This window comes from Octopus sinensis, linkage group LG9 (assembly GCF_006345805.1).
Source record: "Octopus sinensis linkage group LG9, ASM634580v1, whole genome shotgun sequence".
Lineage (NCBI taxonomy): Eukaryota > Metazoa > Mollusca > Cephalopoda > Octopoda > Octopodidae > Octopus > Octopus sinensis.
The window spans coordinates 18,622,085-18,642,084 of NC_043005.1; the positions used below are offsets into that span (position 1 = coordinate 18,622,085).

Here is a 20,000-nt window from a genome sequence, read left to right on the forward strand (position 1 = left end):
TTTTTTTTAATGAGGTGGCGGGGTATCTACAGCGGGAGGGGCTCTCTAAGTTGTCTGCCTGTATCCTAGAAATAACAGCCAAATATCACAGATACATGCATAAATGCTTCAAGGCAGTTCGTCTCGTATCAAAAACATAAAAGTGAGCAATGTCGTCCAATAGATACATACGCAAGCACACTCACACAAACACACACACATACACACACACAAACACACATACACACACACACACACAAACGCACACACACACACACACACACACACACATTTATGTTTGATTTAACCTTATAATAAAAGCAGTTTTATATTAAACTGAAAGACTACTCAATACTCTTGTCAGAGTACAACTTCTTTAATTTTTAAGACGAGTATCAACAATAGAGAGAGTACGAGAGAAAATAAGAGTTCGGTATGCATGTATACATACAGGCGTGTAGGTGCATGGCTCAGTAGTTACAGCATCGGGCTAAAAATAATAAGTTTGTGAGTTCGATTCCCGAACCAGGCTGTGTGTAGTGTTGTGTTCTTGAGTAAGACACTTTATTCCACATTGCTCCAGTTAACTCAGCTGCAGAAACCAATTGCGACGTCATTGGTGCCAAGGTGTGTCTACTTTTGCCTTTCTCTTAGATAACATCGGTGGAATAGAGAGAAGAGGACTGGTATGCAAGCATGACTGCTGGTCTTCCATAAACAACCTTCCCTGGACTGCCTTGAAGCGTAACATTGTAGGTGCAATATAATGGTCATTCATGATAAAAGTGGGGGGGGGGTCTTTACATTTTTAAGCACATACACATATACACACACACACACACAGGCAAATGTATATATATATTCATTTATACTTCTATTCCTTCACATGTTTCAGTCATTTGCCTGCGAATATGCTGGAGCACGCCTTAAAAGGTTTTACTCAAAGCAATCGACCCCAGAACTTATTCTTTGTAGCGGGGTAAACAAACACAGACAGAAAGTTACACACACGTAAATATATATGCTTATATATATATATACACGTCTACCAGATTCACTCACAAGGCTTTGGTAAGCCCGAGGCTATAGCTGAAGACACTCGACCAAGTTGCCACGCAGCGGGACGGAATCCGGAAACATCTCATTGGGAATTAAGTTTTCTGCTACAGTCGCGACATTAATTAAAATCTTAGGGTAGCAGGAATATTCATCGAAAAATTCTTAGTTACCAGTAGTCTAGCGAGAAAGAAAAAAAATTAGTTAATAGACTATATATTATTCAGAGAAGAATACAGTGTACGTTCAAACACAAAAGAGATACCCGAAGAATAGGATATCTGACTCGCTAGAAAGAGCAGTTAAAAACTCCTAGCCACCAATTGTTGTAATTCCGAAAGTGCTTGGAAAATAAAAACGTTTACCTTAATCCAATCACTTTCGGAATTACAACAATTGGTGGCTTGGAGTTTTTAACTGCTCTTTCTAGTGAGTCAGATATCCTATTCTTCGGGTACTCTTTTCTGTTTGAACGTACACTGTATTCTTCTTTGAATAATATATAGTCTATATATAATATATATATATATATATATATATATATATATGTATGTAATATGTATGTATATCTCTTTATATAAAAGAGAGGTTGTGTGCTGTCTGTCTCCTACGATTTAGATTCCTAACTACTCCACATTTTGCGGTGCAGTTTAACCAAAACCGGTATCTTATGAGTCGTGATTCATATCGAGCCCTTCTGGGTATTAGCGCGCGTCTACGATGAGTCTACGATAAAAAAAAAATTTACCATCAATTTTTTCCCATTTTTTAAGGCATTTTTGGCATATATAAGGGAAGTAACTCTCTAAAAATTTATCTCAGAACGTAAAAAAGCTACAGTACCCCCACCCCCTTTGTGGTTAGCCATATTGAGATGGCTATTATGCTTATATAGTTATTTCCCTTACAAACCCGAGCAACGCCGGGCGATACTGCTAGTTTATGTATAAGAAAATTTTGGATGGTTATTGCTACAGCATGCTGGGTTATTGTTTTATTCAATCAGAGCAGACCCGAGGCTAGACACAGCAATAACTAAAACACCATGTAGTAATGTTAAACAGAATGGCAGTACAAAGGGATACATGACTGGTAATGCTTGTTATTTAAATATACCCATGAAAGCCAGTGGGTAATCTCTGGATTTCGCTGCGTTTTAATCTGATATATGCAGCAAAGTGCAGACACATGATTGGCTGCTCTGTTACAAATAGCAAAGAAATTTTTCCACAAATTCAGATGCAGGCAAGGTCGCGTAGCTGAGAAGTTCGCTTCACTAATGCATGATTTCCGGTTCAGTGCCACTGCATGACTCCTTGGGCAAGTATCTTTTCCTATGGCACTGTGTATACCAATGCCTTCTCAATTAAAGTTGTCAGCGAAAGTAGAGCAGAAATTTAGAAGCCTGTCGTATGCATACACATACACACGTGTGTGTGTGTATGTGTGTGTGTGTGTGTGTGCACTTGTGTTTACCCTTGAAGACGCTTGACATTGGGTGTTGGTTTGGTTACGTGTCTGTAACGTAGACGTCGTTAAGAGCCAGTGGTAGAAGAAGGACCAGACTTTTTTAAAAAATCACACCGTGCTAGATTACTTCCACCGAGCTCTTCAAAGCCGTGCCCCAGCATGGCCATAGTCCAATAACTGAAACAAGTAAAAGGGTTAAAAATTAAGAATATGACCATCGTAGAAGAAAAGTTGCGAATTTCAGTTTTCGTATCACAACAAATACAAACTTGTCACGACTAGAATACAAAACTGTCACGACCTAATAAAACTGCACGTTCTGAATTGAACTTCACTATTAACAATAACAACAAAATCTCACCACTTTTTTCACCACATGAATTTACCTTGACGTTGCATGTCAAGAAAATATTCTTCAATTTTTCAAATCTTTCTTTGCATAAATTATAGAATTACCAGTAGTTGGAACGACATCGAGTTAACTGTTCAATGAATTAACGTTCTTGGCTGTAGAAACAGCGCTTGGAATCACAAAACTCCCAGCGACTTCTTTACAGTTGAGTAATGTGTTAATCGGTATTTTGTATCTCAATCGATCTTTCAGAAAACTGTTTGTTGTTTGTGTTTCTCGTGCAGTGTATGTTTTCTCATGTTCAGTGATCAGACCTGCTTCAACTTCCCTTTGATTCCCGTTGCATTGCTTAGATTTTGTTGGAGAATCGGTGAGCTGAAACTCAGGTCATAGAATATGAAGTTGCAGTTTAATATTTTTGCATATACGTATCTGCGAACATATGTATATATATATATATATATATATATATATATATACAGGAGTCGCTGTGTGGTAAGTAGCTTGCTAACAAACCACATGGTTCTGGCTTCAGTTCCACTGCATAGCACCTTGGGTAAGTGTCTTCTACTATAGCCTCGGGCCGACCAAAGCCTTGTGAGTGGATTTGGTAGACGGAAACTGAAAGAAGCCCGCCGTATAAATGTGTGTATATATATATATACCGGAGTAAACACATAAATGTGAAACAAGGTGGAAAAGAGAGTACTCAAAGTAGAGTAATATGCTTTATTTAAAGCAGCAGAAAATTCAACAAAACCTGTTACTCTGAGTTTCCCGTGTCTAGCAAAAACTGTCCGACGAACGGCAACGGGAAACTCAGAGTAACAGGTTTTGTTGAATTTTCTGCTGCTTTAAATAAAGCATATATATATATATATATATATATATATATATATATATATATATATATATATATATATATATATATATATATATATATATATATGTATATATATATATATACACACACATACATACATGCACACGCACACATACACACACAAACAGCAGTGCGTGTGTGTTTCTATGTGTAGCTTAGTATATGTATGTATTCTTTTATTCTTTTTGTTGTTTCTTTTTTTTTTGTTATATTTTCTTATATTTTTTTATTTCTTATTTTTTATATATTTAAATTTCTTTTGAATTTATTTCTGTATGTAAGCATTTAGATATGTAAATAAACAGATCAACACAGAGACGGATAGGTACATGGGTTACAAGAATAGACACATATGGAGACACGGATCCACACATATAAAGATGCACATCCATACATACAAACATGGTACATAGTTACATAACACACACACACACAGATATGCACACACAAGGAGACAGAGGTGCATACATATACAAACACATGCTCACACACACGTACATAGAAAATACACAAACACTGACAGGCAAACACATAAATATGCAGGATACGTACATACAGATGCACATACATACATACATATGCATACACACACATATATACATACACATGCAAACACGCACACACATACATACGTACATGTATGCATGTATAGGCACACACACACACTGACCCACACACATGCGCACAAACAAACAAAAGGGAACGCAGTGTAAATAACGAACAGAGTCAAGACTATTGAAAAGGTTGCAAGACGCAACGAAAATTTTAGGAAAATAAAAATAAGAAAAAAGTGGAAATTTTACCGGTGAGTGTGTTAAATAATAAGGCACTAAAAGAGAATGACTCTCCCCAGACCCAACAGAATATGCTTCAACCCAGGAACTCATATAAAGTATCTTGCAAACCAAATCCCAAAACGAACTATATAATAATTTACAGTAAAAAAAATATTGCTTGGTTAGTTAAACAAAATGTCAGTCCATTCGTATTCTAGTTTGAGATGAATACTCATGTCACTTCGATGAATGGGGGTTCAGTAAGAAACACCAGACAGTGTAGGGCTGTAGAAAACGTCCATCACACAATGGCCGCCTTTGTACATACTCAACAATGTAAACTGTATAACAGAAGTAATAAATGAAGGCTGCGAGCTGGCAGAATTGTTAGCACGCCGGGCGAAATGCTTAGCGGTATTTCGTCTGCCGTTACGTTGTAAGTTCAAATCCCACCGAGAGCGACTTTGCCTTTCATCCTTTCGGGGTCGATTAAATATGTACCAGTTAAGCACTGGGGTTGATGTAATCGACTTAATACCTATGTCTGTCCTTGTTTGTCCCCTCTCTGTTTAACCCCTTGTGGGCAGTAAAGAAATGCGTTCTGAGTTCAAATTCCGCCGAGGTCGACTTTGCCTTTCATCATTTCGGGTTCGATAAATTAAGTACATGTTACTTAATCCCCTTGTCCGTCCTTGTTTGTCCCCTCTATGTTTAGCCCCTTGTGGGCAATAAATAAATAAGAAGTAATAAATGTAAAATATAGCGACCATAACTCACAAATGTTTGCAAAAGTATTCTACCTTTCGTTATACTAAAATTACTAAAATTAGAAAGCGTATTTCTTCCTTAAACATAGAGCATTATCGAACAAAATAATGGCGATCTTACATTCAGGATTAGTTTGATATTTGAATAATTGAGTAAAATATTATTCTTGGGAGAATCTAATAAAGCAATAGTGGTAGATATTAGTAGATGCTAAAGGATGAAGTTGAATTATATGATACTATAAATTTTAAAAGAGAACTATTACTTTTACTACTGAACCAATTAGTAAGAGAAATGTTGCAATTCGATAATGGTAAATTGGTTGCTTCCTTAATTTTAAGACTAATAATGTTTCGGTTAGAAGTACTCACAGTAGTTAACTCAATTTTGGTTGGATTTATTAAACTAGAATGCAATATCAGTTCTTCGTAAAGCTGAATATTTAACCTGACGTCTGCTACTAACCGGATTGTTACTTGCTTGTCTTGAAAATCGATAGAATTAAATGTATTGGTATTAGTTTTTCTTTAGATAAAAGGCAATATTGTAGGAAAAATGTCTGTCACAGTGCCGTTCTTAACTTCATTCAATTTCCAGTTTTGTTCGAGCGATCGAAAGTGTTCTTTCAAAGTTTAAATGTTTTAATGTTATATTCTTTAAATCCTGTTGAAATCTTCTTGTTGTGCGTACGAATCTTCCTATTCTGATTAGTTCGAAAAGCTCCTATTCGCTAAGGTGGATGCTTCTGGGTCACAAAATCGAACACGTGCGTAGATACAATGGAGGTCTTCATCATACAATAAGAAACATTGCACTTTCTCTTAATAAATTCCACAGTCGTTGTGATTAGCATTTTTCATAAAGTTTCGCCAAAATAATGTTTATATTCTTGGTCGAATATTGCACTCTGAAACTGAGACTGATCCAGCATTCAGCACCAATTAGGGAAGTAAAAAAAATAACAGTCGACATTAAGCTTTCAAAAGACTTTTCTCTAAATCTTAGCGGTTGAAATACATATCGCTTGTAATAAAGATAGAATAGGAGTGAATGAGTGAATGGAAGATTAAGTGGTTGAAGAAAAGATACCTAAAGACTGAAAAAGGAGAGATACATAATATAGGATATGATTTAAAAGAGTTAAGTAATAGAAGTTTTAATTTAATCTTTCGAAAGCTGGCGATGTTTAAGATATTCCTCAAGAAATAGTGATTATTTATTTTTTTAAAAATAGAATATTCTTGCTGCTTGTATAAAATAACACATATAAAAATATTTAGAAAAGGAAAGCATCTCATAAGAGAATTTGTAAAAAACAGAAAACATCCATAATGGTGTTTACATTGTGTAGAAAGAAAATGAAGACGGGAAGGAAAACAAACATACATTTATTGTACACATAGAAAGGATAATTCTTTAAACAAACAATTCACGGGAAATAAATGTGAACAAAAGCTGCATATGATGGTATTAGGCAAACAAAACAATGATTTTCTGAACACGTGACTCTTAACAACCAATCAGCATAATCCAATACCAAATCGGTGCAAGATGTCTTCAATTGTATAATACTTATGCTATAATTTAATAAACGAAATCTTGGGTGGAGGGATGTCATTGAAAGTCAATGAAACGTTAGTAAGAATGAATTTTGGAATTTTCAGAGTGTGTTGTTGTGTCGGAGAGAGAGAGAGAGAGAGAGAGAGAGAGAAAGAGAGAGAGTGGGAATCTGATTGCATGTCAATATGTGTGAAAGAGAAAGCGTATGATTGTGTGTGTGTGATTGTGAATGGTGTGTGTGAATGTGTGTGAGGGAGAGAGAGAGAGAGAGAGAACCTGTGATTGTGTGTGAGCATGTGTTAATGTATTGCGTGTATATGAGTGTGTGTGAATGCATGAGTGAGTAAGCGTGTGAATATCTGAAGGTAGGCGATTGTGCAGGTTAGTGTGTGTTTATGTGTATATGAGAGTTTACACACCTGTATCTGTATGCGTATATTTGCGTAAATATATCTGCGTGACTGAATGTACTTGAATATGAAAATACTTGTGTGCGTGTGTGTATGTGTGTGTGTGTGTTTCTGTGTGTATGCACGCAATGCCATGAAAGTGTGCGGATGAGTTTAAATCACAGCATTCTATCAATGAGTGTGTGTGTGAGAGTGTCTATCTGTTTGCGTCTGTGTGCGTCTGTGTATCTGTGTTTGTGTGTGAGTGAGTCAGTGTCCAAAATAGAAATATTAAGCACAAATCAATAAAGTAAAATTAAAAACGAAGTGAATAGATCAATACATACATACTTAATTGATTTTAGTCGCTCACAGACACGACCACGATGGGGCAAGGTCTTCAGGCCTCGGTATTGTATGTTTGGATAACAATGTTGGATTGTTGTTGTGTTTCTTTACATTTATTTTCATGAATTAGTCAGAAGAATAAAATCAGCTGCTTGACCATTTTCGGTCTCTTCAAATATAGTGGGAGAAGTGTCTGAAAATATCATTTGATCAGATACCTGATTAGAATATTTTTCGCCCTAGATTAGATACCGGTGCCAAACCAAACAAATATATAAATATATATATATACAAATATGTGGTGCCCCAGCATGGCCGCGGCCTTCGGGCTAAAACATTTTTAAGGATTTAAGGATTTATATACATACATACACACACACATACACACACACACACACACACACACACACACACACACACACACACACACATATATATATATATATATATGTATGTGTGTGTGTGTGTATGTATGTATGTATGTATGTATGTTATGTATATATATGTGTGTGTGTGTGTGTGTGTGTATGTATGTATGTATGTATGTATGTATGCATGTATGTATGAGTGTATGTATGTATGTATAAATATATACTCTTTTACTCTTTTACTTGCTTCAGTCATTTGACTGCGGCTATGCTGGAGCACCGCCATTAGTTCAGAAAATTGACCCTAGGACCTATTTTTCGTAAGCCTAGTACTTATTCTATCGCCAGCACGCTTGTCAAGCGATGTTTGGGGGGGGGGGTACAAACACAGACACACACACACACACATATATATATATATATATAAAGATAAAACTTACTTGGAAGTGGATGCGTGGCGTTCCAATATATATATATATATATATATATATATATATATATATACATATATACGACAGCCTTCTTTCAGTTTCCGTCTACCAAATCCACTCACAAGTCTTTGGCCGGCCCGAGGGTATAGTAGAAGACACTTGCCCTAGGTGCCCCGGAACCATGTTGATGGTAAGCAAGCTACTTACCACACAGCCATTCCGCGAAAGAACTTAGAAAGACTAGAAAGAAATGAAGCAAGCATGCTTTCTCTCGTCTGAATGTGACATAAAAGTGTGTATATGCGATAGAATACAAAAGAGCTGGGAGAAAAATTGGATATATATATAAGAGGAATAACACTGTAGCGTGTATCCCTGTATATATGTGTGAGTCTGTGTGTGTTTGTGCGTGTGTGTGTATATGTGTGTGTTGTATTTGTGTGTGTGCTTGCGTAGACAGAAGTGTGCGCTTTACGAGAAGCGGTTGCTTATATGTCAACATCAATTATCCGTAAATCACAACCTTACATTCAAAGTTAGAAACTTTCTTCATTGTAATCAAAATTAATTTTGTTTTACCGACATTAGATTCGGTTCAGTTTGAAGAAATTATAATCGAAAAGACACATACTAATTTTGCTATGAAAGCATAGAAAGCACATATATATGTAGCTATGTATGTATGTATGTATGTATCATCAGTTTTATTTCAAAATTTCTTGCCAATAGATGAAGAGGGAGCCGATTTTTAACATAGATCCAAGGCTCCTTCATTCGAACTTCACCATCAACAACAGGGTATTTTTGTATGTATGTATGTATGTATGTATGTATGTATGTATGTATGTATCTGTGCAGATTTCTAGGTTTTGCTTTATGTATGTATTCTCATGCATATAGTTGCATATCTAGACATGCTCATATATATTTAAGTAAAAAACCTGTCGAAATTTTTACAGATTTTTACAGTTCCAGTGATAGATTGGATCTGAAGTTTTCGAATTAGCTTTCTCCTTTCTGGTTTTTAGAAGCCTAATTCCTCGAGATTTGTATTTAGGCAGTGCGTTACATATTCCAGGGCCACAATAATTACAGGTATAAACCTGAACTTGTAAGCTGGAGAGAGTAACTGCAGATTTCTCAATAGTTCAGCGTAGATATTCTCTTTTTCCCTTATCTTCAGCTGTATGTTAACATCCGCTGAGTAACTAATTTCCACGACTGTACATAGTTTCCCTTCTCACTCCCAAATCATTATATCAGGTCTGTTGTGCTTACATTTTATTGAGGTCTTCACAGGGACAGTCCACCAGTATTCCTTTTTATTATGAGTCACTATGGTTTCTATCATATTGTAGATTCTTATTTCTTTGTCCTCGGGATTATCATTCTGATGGATTTCGTTATTGAGTGTCCTAGCTACAACATCATGTCTCATCGGCAGATAATACAGTGACGACATTTTCGGACAAATGCTTATGATGTAGGTTATATCTTCAGTGTGAACTCGACAAAGTCTGCATCGATTGTCACATTTTACTGCTTTTCCTGCATCCCTATCTCTTTGGTGCATCAGCTACTTGATTGATATTTCCTGTTCGTGGATTGTAAAGTGGGAGGTAATAATCCGGCTATTGTTCCATGATAGGCTGCTCACTATTACTATCATTTCGAAGCGTTTTACTAATTTATCCATGCATAGTCTTCTGCTCATAAAGGCTCATCCTTTCATCTGATGATGCGTTGCAGTAGATTTATCAGATAAAGAACGTTGCTCAAACAGTTGCCTTCTAAGTATTATGATGTTATCAGCCCCATGTATGCAAACTTGGTCAAGGGATGCACTTCGACACTTGGTGGTTAAAAGATGTTACCAAAGGAATGCATGAACATATGTATGTATGTATGTATGTATGTATGTATGTATGTATGTATGTATGTATGTATGTATGTATGTATGTATGTATTCACGTGTATTTATGTATGTTTTTGTGCATGCGTTTGTATGGTTTTGCGGAAAATGTGGACAGTAATGTATTCAAACTCAACATTAAATTACGCAATTCAAGAGGTAGAGTAAAATTACTTATTATAAATAAAGTTAAGCATTGTGAAATAGTTGTTCTTATTTTGGTCCACCATACAATTGAAAGCGCTATAAATAATCTGATTCAGACAAAACAGAAAATAGTTTTGAAAACAGCCCCCGTATATCACTAAGTATCATACAATATTTACTGCACGACTGTTATAGATTATGGATATCTAAATTTCAACGTAATGTGATTATAAGATAGATATATTCCATATGTATTATACTCTGTTGGAACAATACAATTATGTATTAATTATAAAGTTACAAAATTTATTTGTAGCTTCTGTACAGACGCTGTGAAAATCAAGGGAGGTGATACTTTATTTATTTATTTATTTTTTATTTTAGCAAATCAAGTACGGATTCCTTCGGTTTAAATTTTTCAAATTGCACTGGCTCCGAAGTCAGCAAAATGAAATTAATTTTAAATAAAACGAAGGAAGTTTCTAATGCTGAAAGTGATGCTGATTTTCAAAGATAATTGATATTGACAGATAAGCCACTGTTCATTGTAATCCCTTGTAAATGAAGTATTTCCGATTTTATATTAGCATTTATATGTCTGGATATTACATTTCAAATACGTTTGTAAAATGTTGTGTTTGATTGTCCTGTTGCTATGATAAATGTAGATTTGTATTCAACGTATCTGAGTTTGTAAGAGCTATTTGTTGAAGCTTGACAAATGCTGGTGCTTGAATCATTATTTGTGACGTATTATGGAGATTGGTTGACAATTGTCATTTCGACAACATATTATTGTAATGATACGATTTTATTTTGTAGTATCGTTCGAAATTTTCGAAGTAGTTGTATAACTTATGCCGTTAAGAAAACAACCCGCCAGCCATAATAAACATTATTGTAAGAATGTTATCGTTCCTTTCTCCACCACTCTTGCTGTGATTATTCCTTCAATGAATACATATTATGTAAAATATTATATTAATGCCTTAAGTAATAGTGGTCTTAAGGAGAATCGCTATAAAATGAGAAAACGCAATGCATTGTGGAATATAACCGAGCTCATATAATCTCGGTGCAAGCATAAGTATAGTCACAATGATAATCATAAAATTTGGTAACAAATTTCACAGAAAGTTATTAGGTCAGGACCACGTTATAGTCAGTTTTTCCCCCCACTATCACGATTTCACAAAATCTTTCATACTAACAGTGAAAACTGAAAGCTAAAACCATAAATAATTACTGAATAACTATAAAATGTAATTCCATTCGTGCAACAACATCTTTAGAATGTTATTGCTTCATAACCCACATTGTTCATTGCAGAATGGTATCCACAAATATCCGCAATCAATGATGATGCCATCCAAAATTGCATCAGTTTGACAGTGAAACTTGTGTTTACTCAAACTGTGTATATCTAGGAGATAAACACTTTTAACGCTCCATCAAGAATATAAGGCACGGCTTTGTCCAAACATGATTGGAATTTAAAAAAAAAGAAAATATAGGTATTCATATAAAAATAATGACTCTTCATTGAAAGGAAACGGAGCAAAATTACGAGTATTGCTTATCTGATAAAAAAAAAATAATTCTGTTCAACGGTGAATACATCTTTAATTTTAAATCAGAATTAATTTTATTTTGCTTATCTAGACAGAGATTCATGATCAAATATCTTAAACGGATCAGGTCCTGACAGATTTTTCTATATCAATACTCTTGTTCACTATAACGGTGTCCAGGCCAAAACTATGCTTGCATTTATAAATATGAATGCCCCATTTTGTGGATTTGTTTACGCTTCTTCGACTCCCGCAAGCGAATTTGACCAGCGTGATTTGTAGCAGGATTTAGTTAACTGCTTTAAGTGCCAATGTAATCACGAGCAGATATAGATACTCTCTCGTCCCTCCCATTTTTAAACCGGCAAATCACTAAAGTAGCTGGTCATTGTCAGTTGACGAGACTGGAGTAACTCGAAATGACCTACCTTACCCAAAAACACAACGTATCATCCAATTCTTGAATCGAACCCGCTTCGATAGGTGGCTTCGTTTCTTACAGTGATTCCGATATCCTAACTACGAGGCCACGCACATTTACATATACATCCATGTATACACTCGCACGCACGCACGCGGGGACGTGTGTGTATGAAGTTTTCTTGCTTAATTTTATTCTGGGTGTGAACCTACATAAAGTCCATCATTAACACCTTTCCTTAACAATGATCTTTGTTGACCTCACTCATTCTCCATTACTTCGTCCATCTCCTCCATTTCATCAATTCTCCCCTACTTCATCCACTCTCCTCAAATTCGTCCACTCTCTTCCTCATCTCCCTCTTTCGGAATTCTTTAGTTTCCCGTTCTCACAAACATCTTTTCCCTCCTCCTTACTCACCCTCTTTCCCGCTCTCTCTCTCTCTCTATCTCTCTCTCTCTCTCTCTTCCTTTATCATTTAATTCTTCTATCATACAATTTGTTTCAATTTGTTCGCTTCACAAAATCCTTCTTTCCACAAGTGATCTTTCCCATTTTCATTCTATTCACACATATCTACTCACCTCATTCTTCGCTTTCGCTACTCTACCACCCTTTGTTGAAAAGCGAATATCCTAGCGAAACTAATTATTTTCTTTGCGAGTTACTCCGTCTCTTTCTCTCTCTCTCTTTCTCTCTCTCTCCTACTCTCTATTTCTCCATACATACACACACACTCACACGCGCACAAACAGACTAACATATATATGTGTGTGTGTGTGTATGTATGTATGTATGTATGTATGTATGTATGTATGTATATGTATATGTGAATGTATATATAAATATAAATATAAATATAAATATAAATATATATATATATATGCAAATAATTATCTTCTCCTGTTCTGAATTTTCAGAGACGCCATACTGGTTCCCATTATAAACTGTTTGACCAGCATCTATGCAGGAATTGCTATATTTATGGTTATTGGTCACATGGCTCATGTGAAAGGTGCTTCTGTTGAGGACGTCATCACGGAAGGTAGGTGCGAAATTTCACATACAGGCCCAAATCTCAAATGGAAAGTTTAATGTTCTTCATATCTCAGGCAAATAGAGACAATATAACATTACTTCATCAACTTTGAATTAATTCATCATATTATATTTGATTGCAACTACGTGGTCTCAAAAGTTGAGAATCAGCTGCCTTTGGTCTTGGACGCAGCATAATAGTGGTGGTAAAATCGGAGTCATCGATCTCTCGACTGAATATTCAGCTGTTTGTTCTTTCTTATGTCGTGTGTTAAATTTCTAATGTTTGATATAGAAACAGATCTAGTCATCTATAGTGCTTCTTAAGAGTCGGTGCCTACTTCCGGTTATTACACAACATTAAGCAAATGAGACGCAGACATTCAGTGTGGGGGAGGGGGGAAATAAATATTCGTACATGTCAAAATTCTCTTTATTTAATTTCTAATGAACAAAAATGGGATATACCAATACTATATTTGCATACACATGCATAAACTAAGAATATGCAAAAGAAACTAATAAATTATAGTAACTAAGGAATTTATATAAAATTGTAAATATTCAGAGGTGAAAAAAGTATTCGTACAGAACATAAATAACTGATAATTCTGATATAATACTTCGTAGCATAACCATTATTCAGTTCCACTTCAATCAATCTCTTTGTTGTTCTTAATCAATGACTTGCATGTTTCTTTAAGATTTTTTTTCCCTTTGTTCTTGACAAATTTTCTTCAAATCTGGAATGCACGTTGGGGCTCTTGAATGAATTTTAATTTTCAAATAACGCCACAAATTTTCCATGGGGTTCAAGCCAGGTGACTGGCTTGGCCATTCTAATAATTTTATATTGTGATCGACAATTCATTTTTTGGTAGATTTCGCCGTGTGCTTAGGGTCGTTATCCTGTTGTAAAACCCACACTTCACAAAGCTGGAGCTTTTCTACAGAGTCCCGTAAATTATTGTTCAAAATATTTTGGTACATCTCTGCATTCATTCTACCACCTATCATATGTAAATTGCCAGTACCATTAGCAGAGAAACACCCCCACACTATGATGCTGCCACCTCCAAACTTTACGGTAGGAATTGTGTTTTTCGGCGAATAGGCGGTACCATCTTTCCTCCAAACATGGCTACGCGAATTTCGCCCAAAGAATTCGATTTTCGACTCGTCTGTCCATAGAACATTTTCCCAGAATGTATCAGGTTTATCTTTATGTTCATAAACAAATTTTAAACGGGCATCCCTGTGCCTTTTAGTCAACAGCGGAGTTTCTCTAGGAGAGCGTGACTTCAGTTCATTCCTATGAAGCTCATTGCTGATTGTTCATAGTGTAACACTAGTACCTGAAGCTAACAAATCTTCTTGCAACTCCTTTCTGGTGATCATTGCGTTTTCTTTTTAATTCTTCGCTTCATTTTTCTTAAAGATGTAGGAGAAATCTTGCGCGGTGCACCGGATCTTATTCTGTTTTCAACAGTTCCCGATTTTTTATATCTTTGAATAAATGAAGATATGGTAGAAAATGGAATACATAGGGTCTCTGATATTTTCCTGTAACTTTTACCTGCTTTTCACTGTTCAATAATTAAGTTTTTCACTGAATTTGTGAGTTCTTTACTTTTCGCCATTATTACGATACTACTTTATGTTGTCTCAGTGCTGAATGAAGAAGCTAGCGTTTTGACACTTAAAAATGACAACTGATAAGATTATTGGAACAAACGAGAAAGTTCTTGTAAAAAGAAAATTATTTCAACAGTATTTTGTGGCATAGAAAATCATAAATTTATTCTGTACGAATACTTTTTTCACACCTAAATATTTATAATTCTATATAAATTCATTAGTTACTATAATTTATTAGTTTCTTTTGCATATTCTTAGTTTATGCATGTGTATGCAAATATAGTATTGGTTATATCCCATTTATGTTCATTCGAAATTAAATAAATAAAGAATTTTGACATGCATGAATATTTATTTCCCCCCACTGTATGTTCTGTTTGAAACGATAATCTAAAGCAACCGACACATCTGGGTGCCAGACATTTTAGGTTACCTATGTTGTCTTTTAGTATGATTACCTGGTCCCTTGGTACATTAAAATTCACTCAAATATAAACTCCGAAACCAAGCCTCCGGTCATCAATTTCTGTACGTGCTTTTATCCTCAGATATTTTCATCTAACATTGTAGCTTAGTCCAAGCCAGATTTGACTGAACATACCTCGAATGATATGTATTGCAACAGTGACTATTCCATTTTTTATATGTGTAGAGGTTCAATTTGCAAACCATGTGAGTTTTTAAATTTCTAGGTCTTGATGGAGATTTTATTCGTATATTTTGCATTAGTCTCATCAGGCTCTGGATATGCGAAGTGAATATCCAACTCTTGTTATTCTGATAAACTTATCAAAATCAAATTATCTCTTTTCCTGCAACCTGATAAACTACCGGAAACGAATTTAAATATACTCCGTAGATTCATGACAAGCATCTGAAGTGGATTTGAACTCAATGCTAAAAGCACAAAACTTACCGTCATATAATTTTATTTGATATATTCCTTTTTAAAACGGTAGGTTGTGATAGACGCTGATTTGGTTAGTATTTCAGGCAGGTTTAGCAATCACATAAGGCTCACTTGTTGTCACGTCATTTAAAGCGAATGATGCTTAATTAATTGACATTCGGCTGCTGTATCCACTTCTGTGGTACTTGAACTCAGAAGATGAAGAGACATAACCAAATATTGATTGCTTATAAAGGAACCAAGCCACGCATTAAAGGTGAGGTTGAGAATATTCTCAGTGCCGTCGACACCATCGGTTCCTGAAATCCAGGATCCACGTCAGCGTGATTCGAAATAAGAACGTAATGGTACACAAGTGATTAGCACAAGTTATTTTTTCGATGAGTTACCGATGCTGTCACACACCCCGTCTTTGCACATAAATATTGACTTGTGACGTAAGGACAAGATCACAGTTTTGGGTGGAAGTGCATATTCTCTTAAATTTACGTGGCATCCGGTGTAAATATCCTTCATTGTGGGCTCAATTTGACCCAGATCATACGAGTAAAATTCGTTGGATGAATTGGTGTAGTGATTTAAAGGCCTAGCCTCGCCACATATTAGGACGGGCAGGATCTTCCTTCCAATTACACTAATGATGCACGTGTCCGAAGAATACTCAACCAGATACACACTAATTCAATGAGTAGTGAATTCAGAACAATAATATCACACATCCCCGCGACCAACCCGCGTCCGTTTATGAGGCTGGAACGGAAGGATAAAATTGAAGTCTACAACTAGGTGTGGCTTGAACTTGTAACTCAAAGAAGGAAAGGAAATAACGATTTAAACGATTGCTGTACTCTGTTAATTTAATTTTCTACTCTATTATAATTAAATCGTGGCACTTCGTCGGTTACGACGATGAGAGTTCTAGTTGATCCAATCAACAGAACAGCCTGCTCGTGAAACTAAGGTGCATGTGCCTGAGCACTCCACAGACACGTGTACCCTTACTGTAGTTATCAGGGAGATTTAGCGTGACACAAAGTGTGACAAGGGTGGCTCTTAGAAATACAGGTACAACAGAAACAGAAAAATGAGTGAGAGAAAGTTGTGTGAAAGAATACAGCAGGTTTCGCCACCAGCCCCTGCCGGAGACTCGTACTGCTTTAGGCGTTTTCGATCAATAATCGCTCACAAAGCCTGGTCTGGGAATCGGAACCGCTATTTTAGGACCGCGAGTCTGCTGCCTGACCCACTGGGCCATTGCACCTCTACATAATTAATAGTATTGTGAACGTGGAGTCAATAACGATCGACTCTAGTTTCTGACTGGTAAGTATATCGGGTCATCCCTCCCAGAAAAATACGAATAGCAAACTCGACTGGTGGGTTAGAAACGCAGGGCATAATTGCCCACAACTAGAAACGGGTAAGCGATGCTACTTCCGCTCTAACGTCACAGCCATTCTCACGTCCTCATATGTGTCTGTAGTTAATATAGTTTACTATTAAGGCGAAAAGAGGAGCATGAAGAAGCGTGGTCTATTGGTTAGTGATTACGATGTTGCAGTCACTGCCATAAGCGATTTCGCTTCCCGACAGAGCGGTACGTTGAGAAAAGCCCTTCATATTCACCCAGTCCATTCAGCTGTAAATGAATGACCCTGTAACAGACAGGGAGTGATATTCTTTCATATGTTTGAGTCATTTGACTGTTTTCATGCTGGAGCACCGCCTTTAGTCGAAGAAATCGACCCTAGGACTCATTCTTTGGAAGCTTAGTACCTATTCGTCTGTCGAACCGCTAGGTTTCGGGAACATAAACACACCAACGTCGGTTCTCAAGCAATGGTGTGGGGACAAACACAGACAGAAAGACACACACGCATATATATATACATATATATATATGTACTCGACGGGCTTCTTTCATTTTCCGTCTACCAAATCCACTCACAGGGCTTTGGTCGGCCCGAAGCTATATAATAGAAGACACCTGCGCTAGGTGCGACGAAATGGGTCTGAACCCGGAACCTTGTCGCTGGGAAACAAGCTTCTTACCACACAGCCACCACGCCTGATGTTGCGATCATGTATACAGGGTTGGCCAAAAGTCACCCAACAGTAAATCAAAATTCCATAAATATTATCTGTAATTCTGTATTGACTCGAATGGAAAAATGTGTCGCTGAAGAAGGACTTTAGTGTGAACAATTTTCATGATGTTTCAGTTGTTAAACATAAATAAATCTTGGAATTAAATGGTTTGATTTACTGTCGGTTGACTTTTGGCCAAACCTGTACACTATGGTAATTTGGTAACGGGGATCATTTATATACTTTGATCATTTATATACAGCGTGTTCAATAAGTCTCTCCGCAGTGAATTTTATTTGATTCTGCGCATCACCATAGCGCTACTTCACGAGTTTTTCGGTGCACGGATTATTTCGAATGGACTTTGGCCACCAAGATCACCTAATTTAACACCGCCATACGTTTTTTTTTCTGGGGAGCAAGTAAAGGACTAGTGTACAAGAATCGCCCGAAAACCATTAAATATTTACTGCGGAGAGACTTTGTGAACACTCTGTGAAATCGAATGAACGGCCTGAAGAGTCCTGGAGCGCATGACGTGGCGTTAGAAAATTAAACTGGCGTAATGTTTTGTTTTATTTTTAACAAGTGCTGATTCCAGAAGCATAAGATGTAAAGTTAATTTCGTTGGAATTTGAACTCAGACCACAGAATGACGCAACTGAAAACAACAAGTCAATCTGGGCTAGTAGTGTATTCTTTCAGCTAAGTCAATACAGCAGGATGAATAATAGAATTAGGAAATTGATTCAAGAGTCGTCGATATGGTTAGTGTTAGTTCCAAAACGTCAAACAAGGACAATAAGTCTTAGAATATTAATTACACACGCCATTTTCGACGTCTTCGCTATTCTTAACATTGATTCCATAATTCAAATATTCACTCATTTCCGCCGTTTCCTTTCAATAGTTTTATCGAAGAGTATTGCTTTCTATTTATACATTGGCAACGTACAGTCTCTCTCCCTCTCTCTCCCCTCTCTCATTTTCTTTCTCTTTCTCTCTATGTTTTTCTTGCTGTCTTCTCTCTATCTCTTTCCCTCTTCCTTTCTCTCTCATTCTGTTATCAGTCTATCTTTTATATTTTCTCTTTACAAATACAAAGTACTTAGTCAAACACACGTACATGCAAGTTGTATCCACGCATGCATACACACAGATACATACAGACACAAACACAGACACACACATAGACGCACAGACACACACAAACACAAACACACACACACAAGTACATACAAGTACATACACACATACACACATATGTATTCCTTCACACCACATAATGTCACTTTGAAAGCATACACATTCACGTATAGACTAATTGATTGTTATCCCATCTTCAAACTTTGTGTCTATCACTAATTAAAAAAAGAAATGATGGAGGTGGTGGCCATGGCAAAGACGACGACGACGATGATGATAAAGGGGAAGAGGAGGAAGGACACGAAAGCAATGATGCAAAGATGACGGTGCTGATGAAGATGATGGTGATCTTAATGGTTATGATGATGAGAGCGATAACTATCTGATAATGGGAAAGTGGATGAGAGGGGTGGATGAGGAGGAGCAAGCGGAGGAGGCAGAGGAAAAAGGAGAGGAAAAAGAAAAATGAGAGGAGGAGGAGGAGGAGAACAATGACGACGACGAAAGATGAGCAAGAGAAAGGAAGTGGATAAGAAGAAGATGATGATGATGAAGAAAATGAAAACGATGAAGAAGATAAAGAAGAAAACCAACTGCAACAACAGCAAGAAGAAAGAAAGAAAGAGAATATTTCAAAGATGGAGCAAACATACGCAAAAGCAAAATTAACATAAAGTAAACAATAAAATAAAGATATTAAAGATGTGTTGGATGCTGACTGGGTGGTGACAGAGAATAACATTGATTTT

General features: G+C 36.4%; 1 protein-coding gene across 1 annotated transcript in view; it reads left to right on the plus strand.

The window, feature by feature from the left end:
• Nucleotides 1-20,000, plus strand: part of LOC115215846 (sodium- and chloride-dependent glycine transporter 1-like) — a 167,112-nt gene that overhangs the window by 105,491 nt on the left and 41,621 nt on the right. Inside the window, exon 9 of the mRNA XM_029785184.2 lies at nucleotides 13,352-13,476. Within this exon, the coding sequence (XP_029641044.1) occupies nucleotides 13,352-13,476 (125 nt within the window). The remainder of the gene's footprint in view (nucleotides 1-13,351; nucleotides 13,477-20,000) is intronic.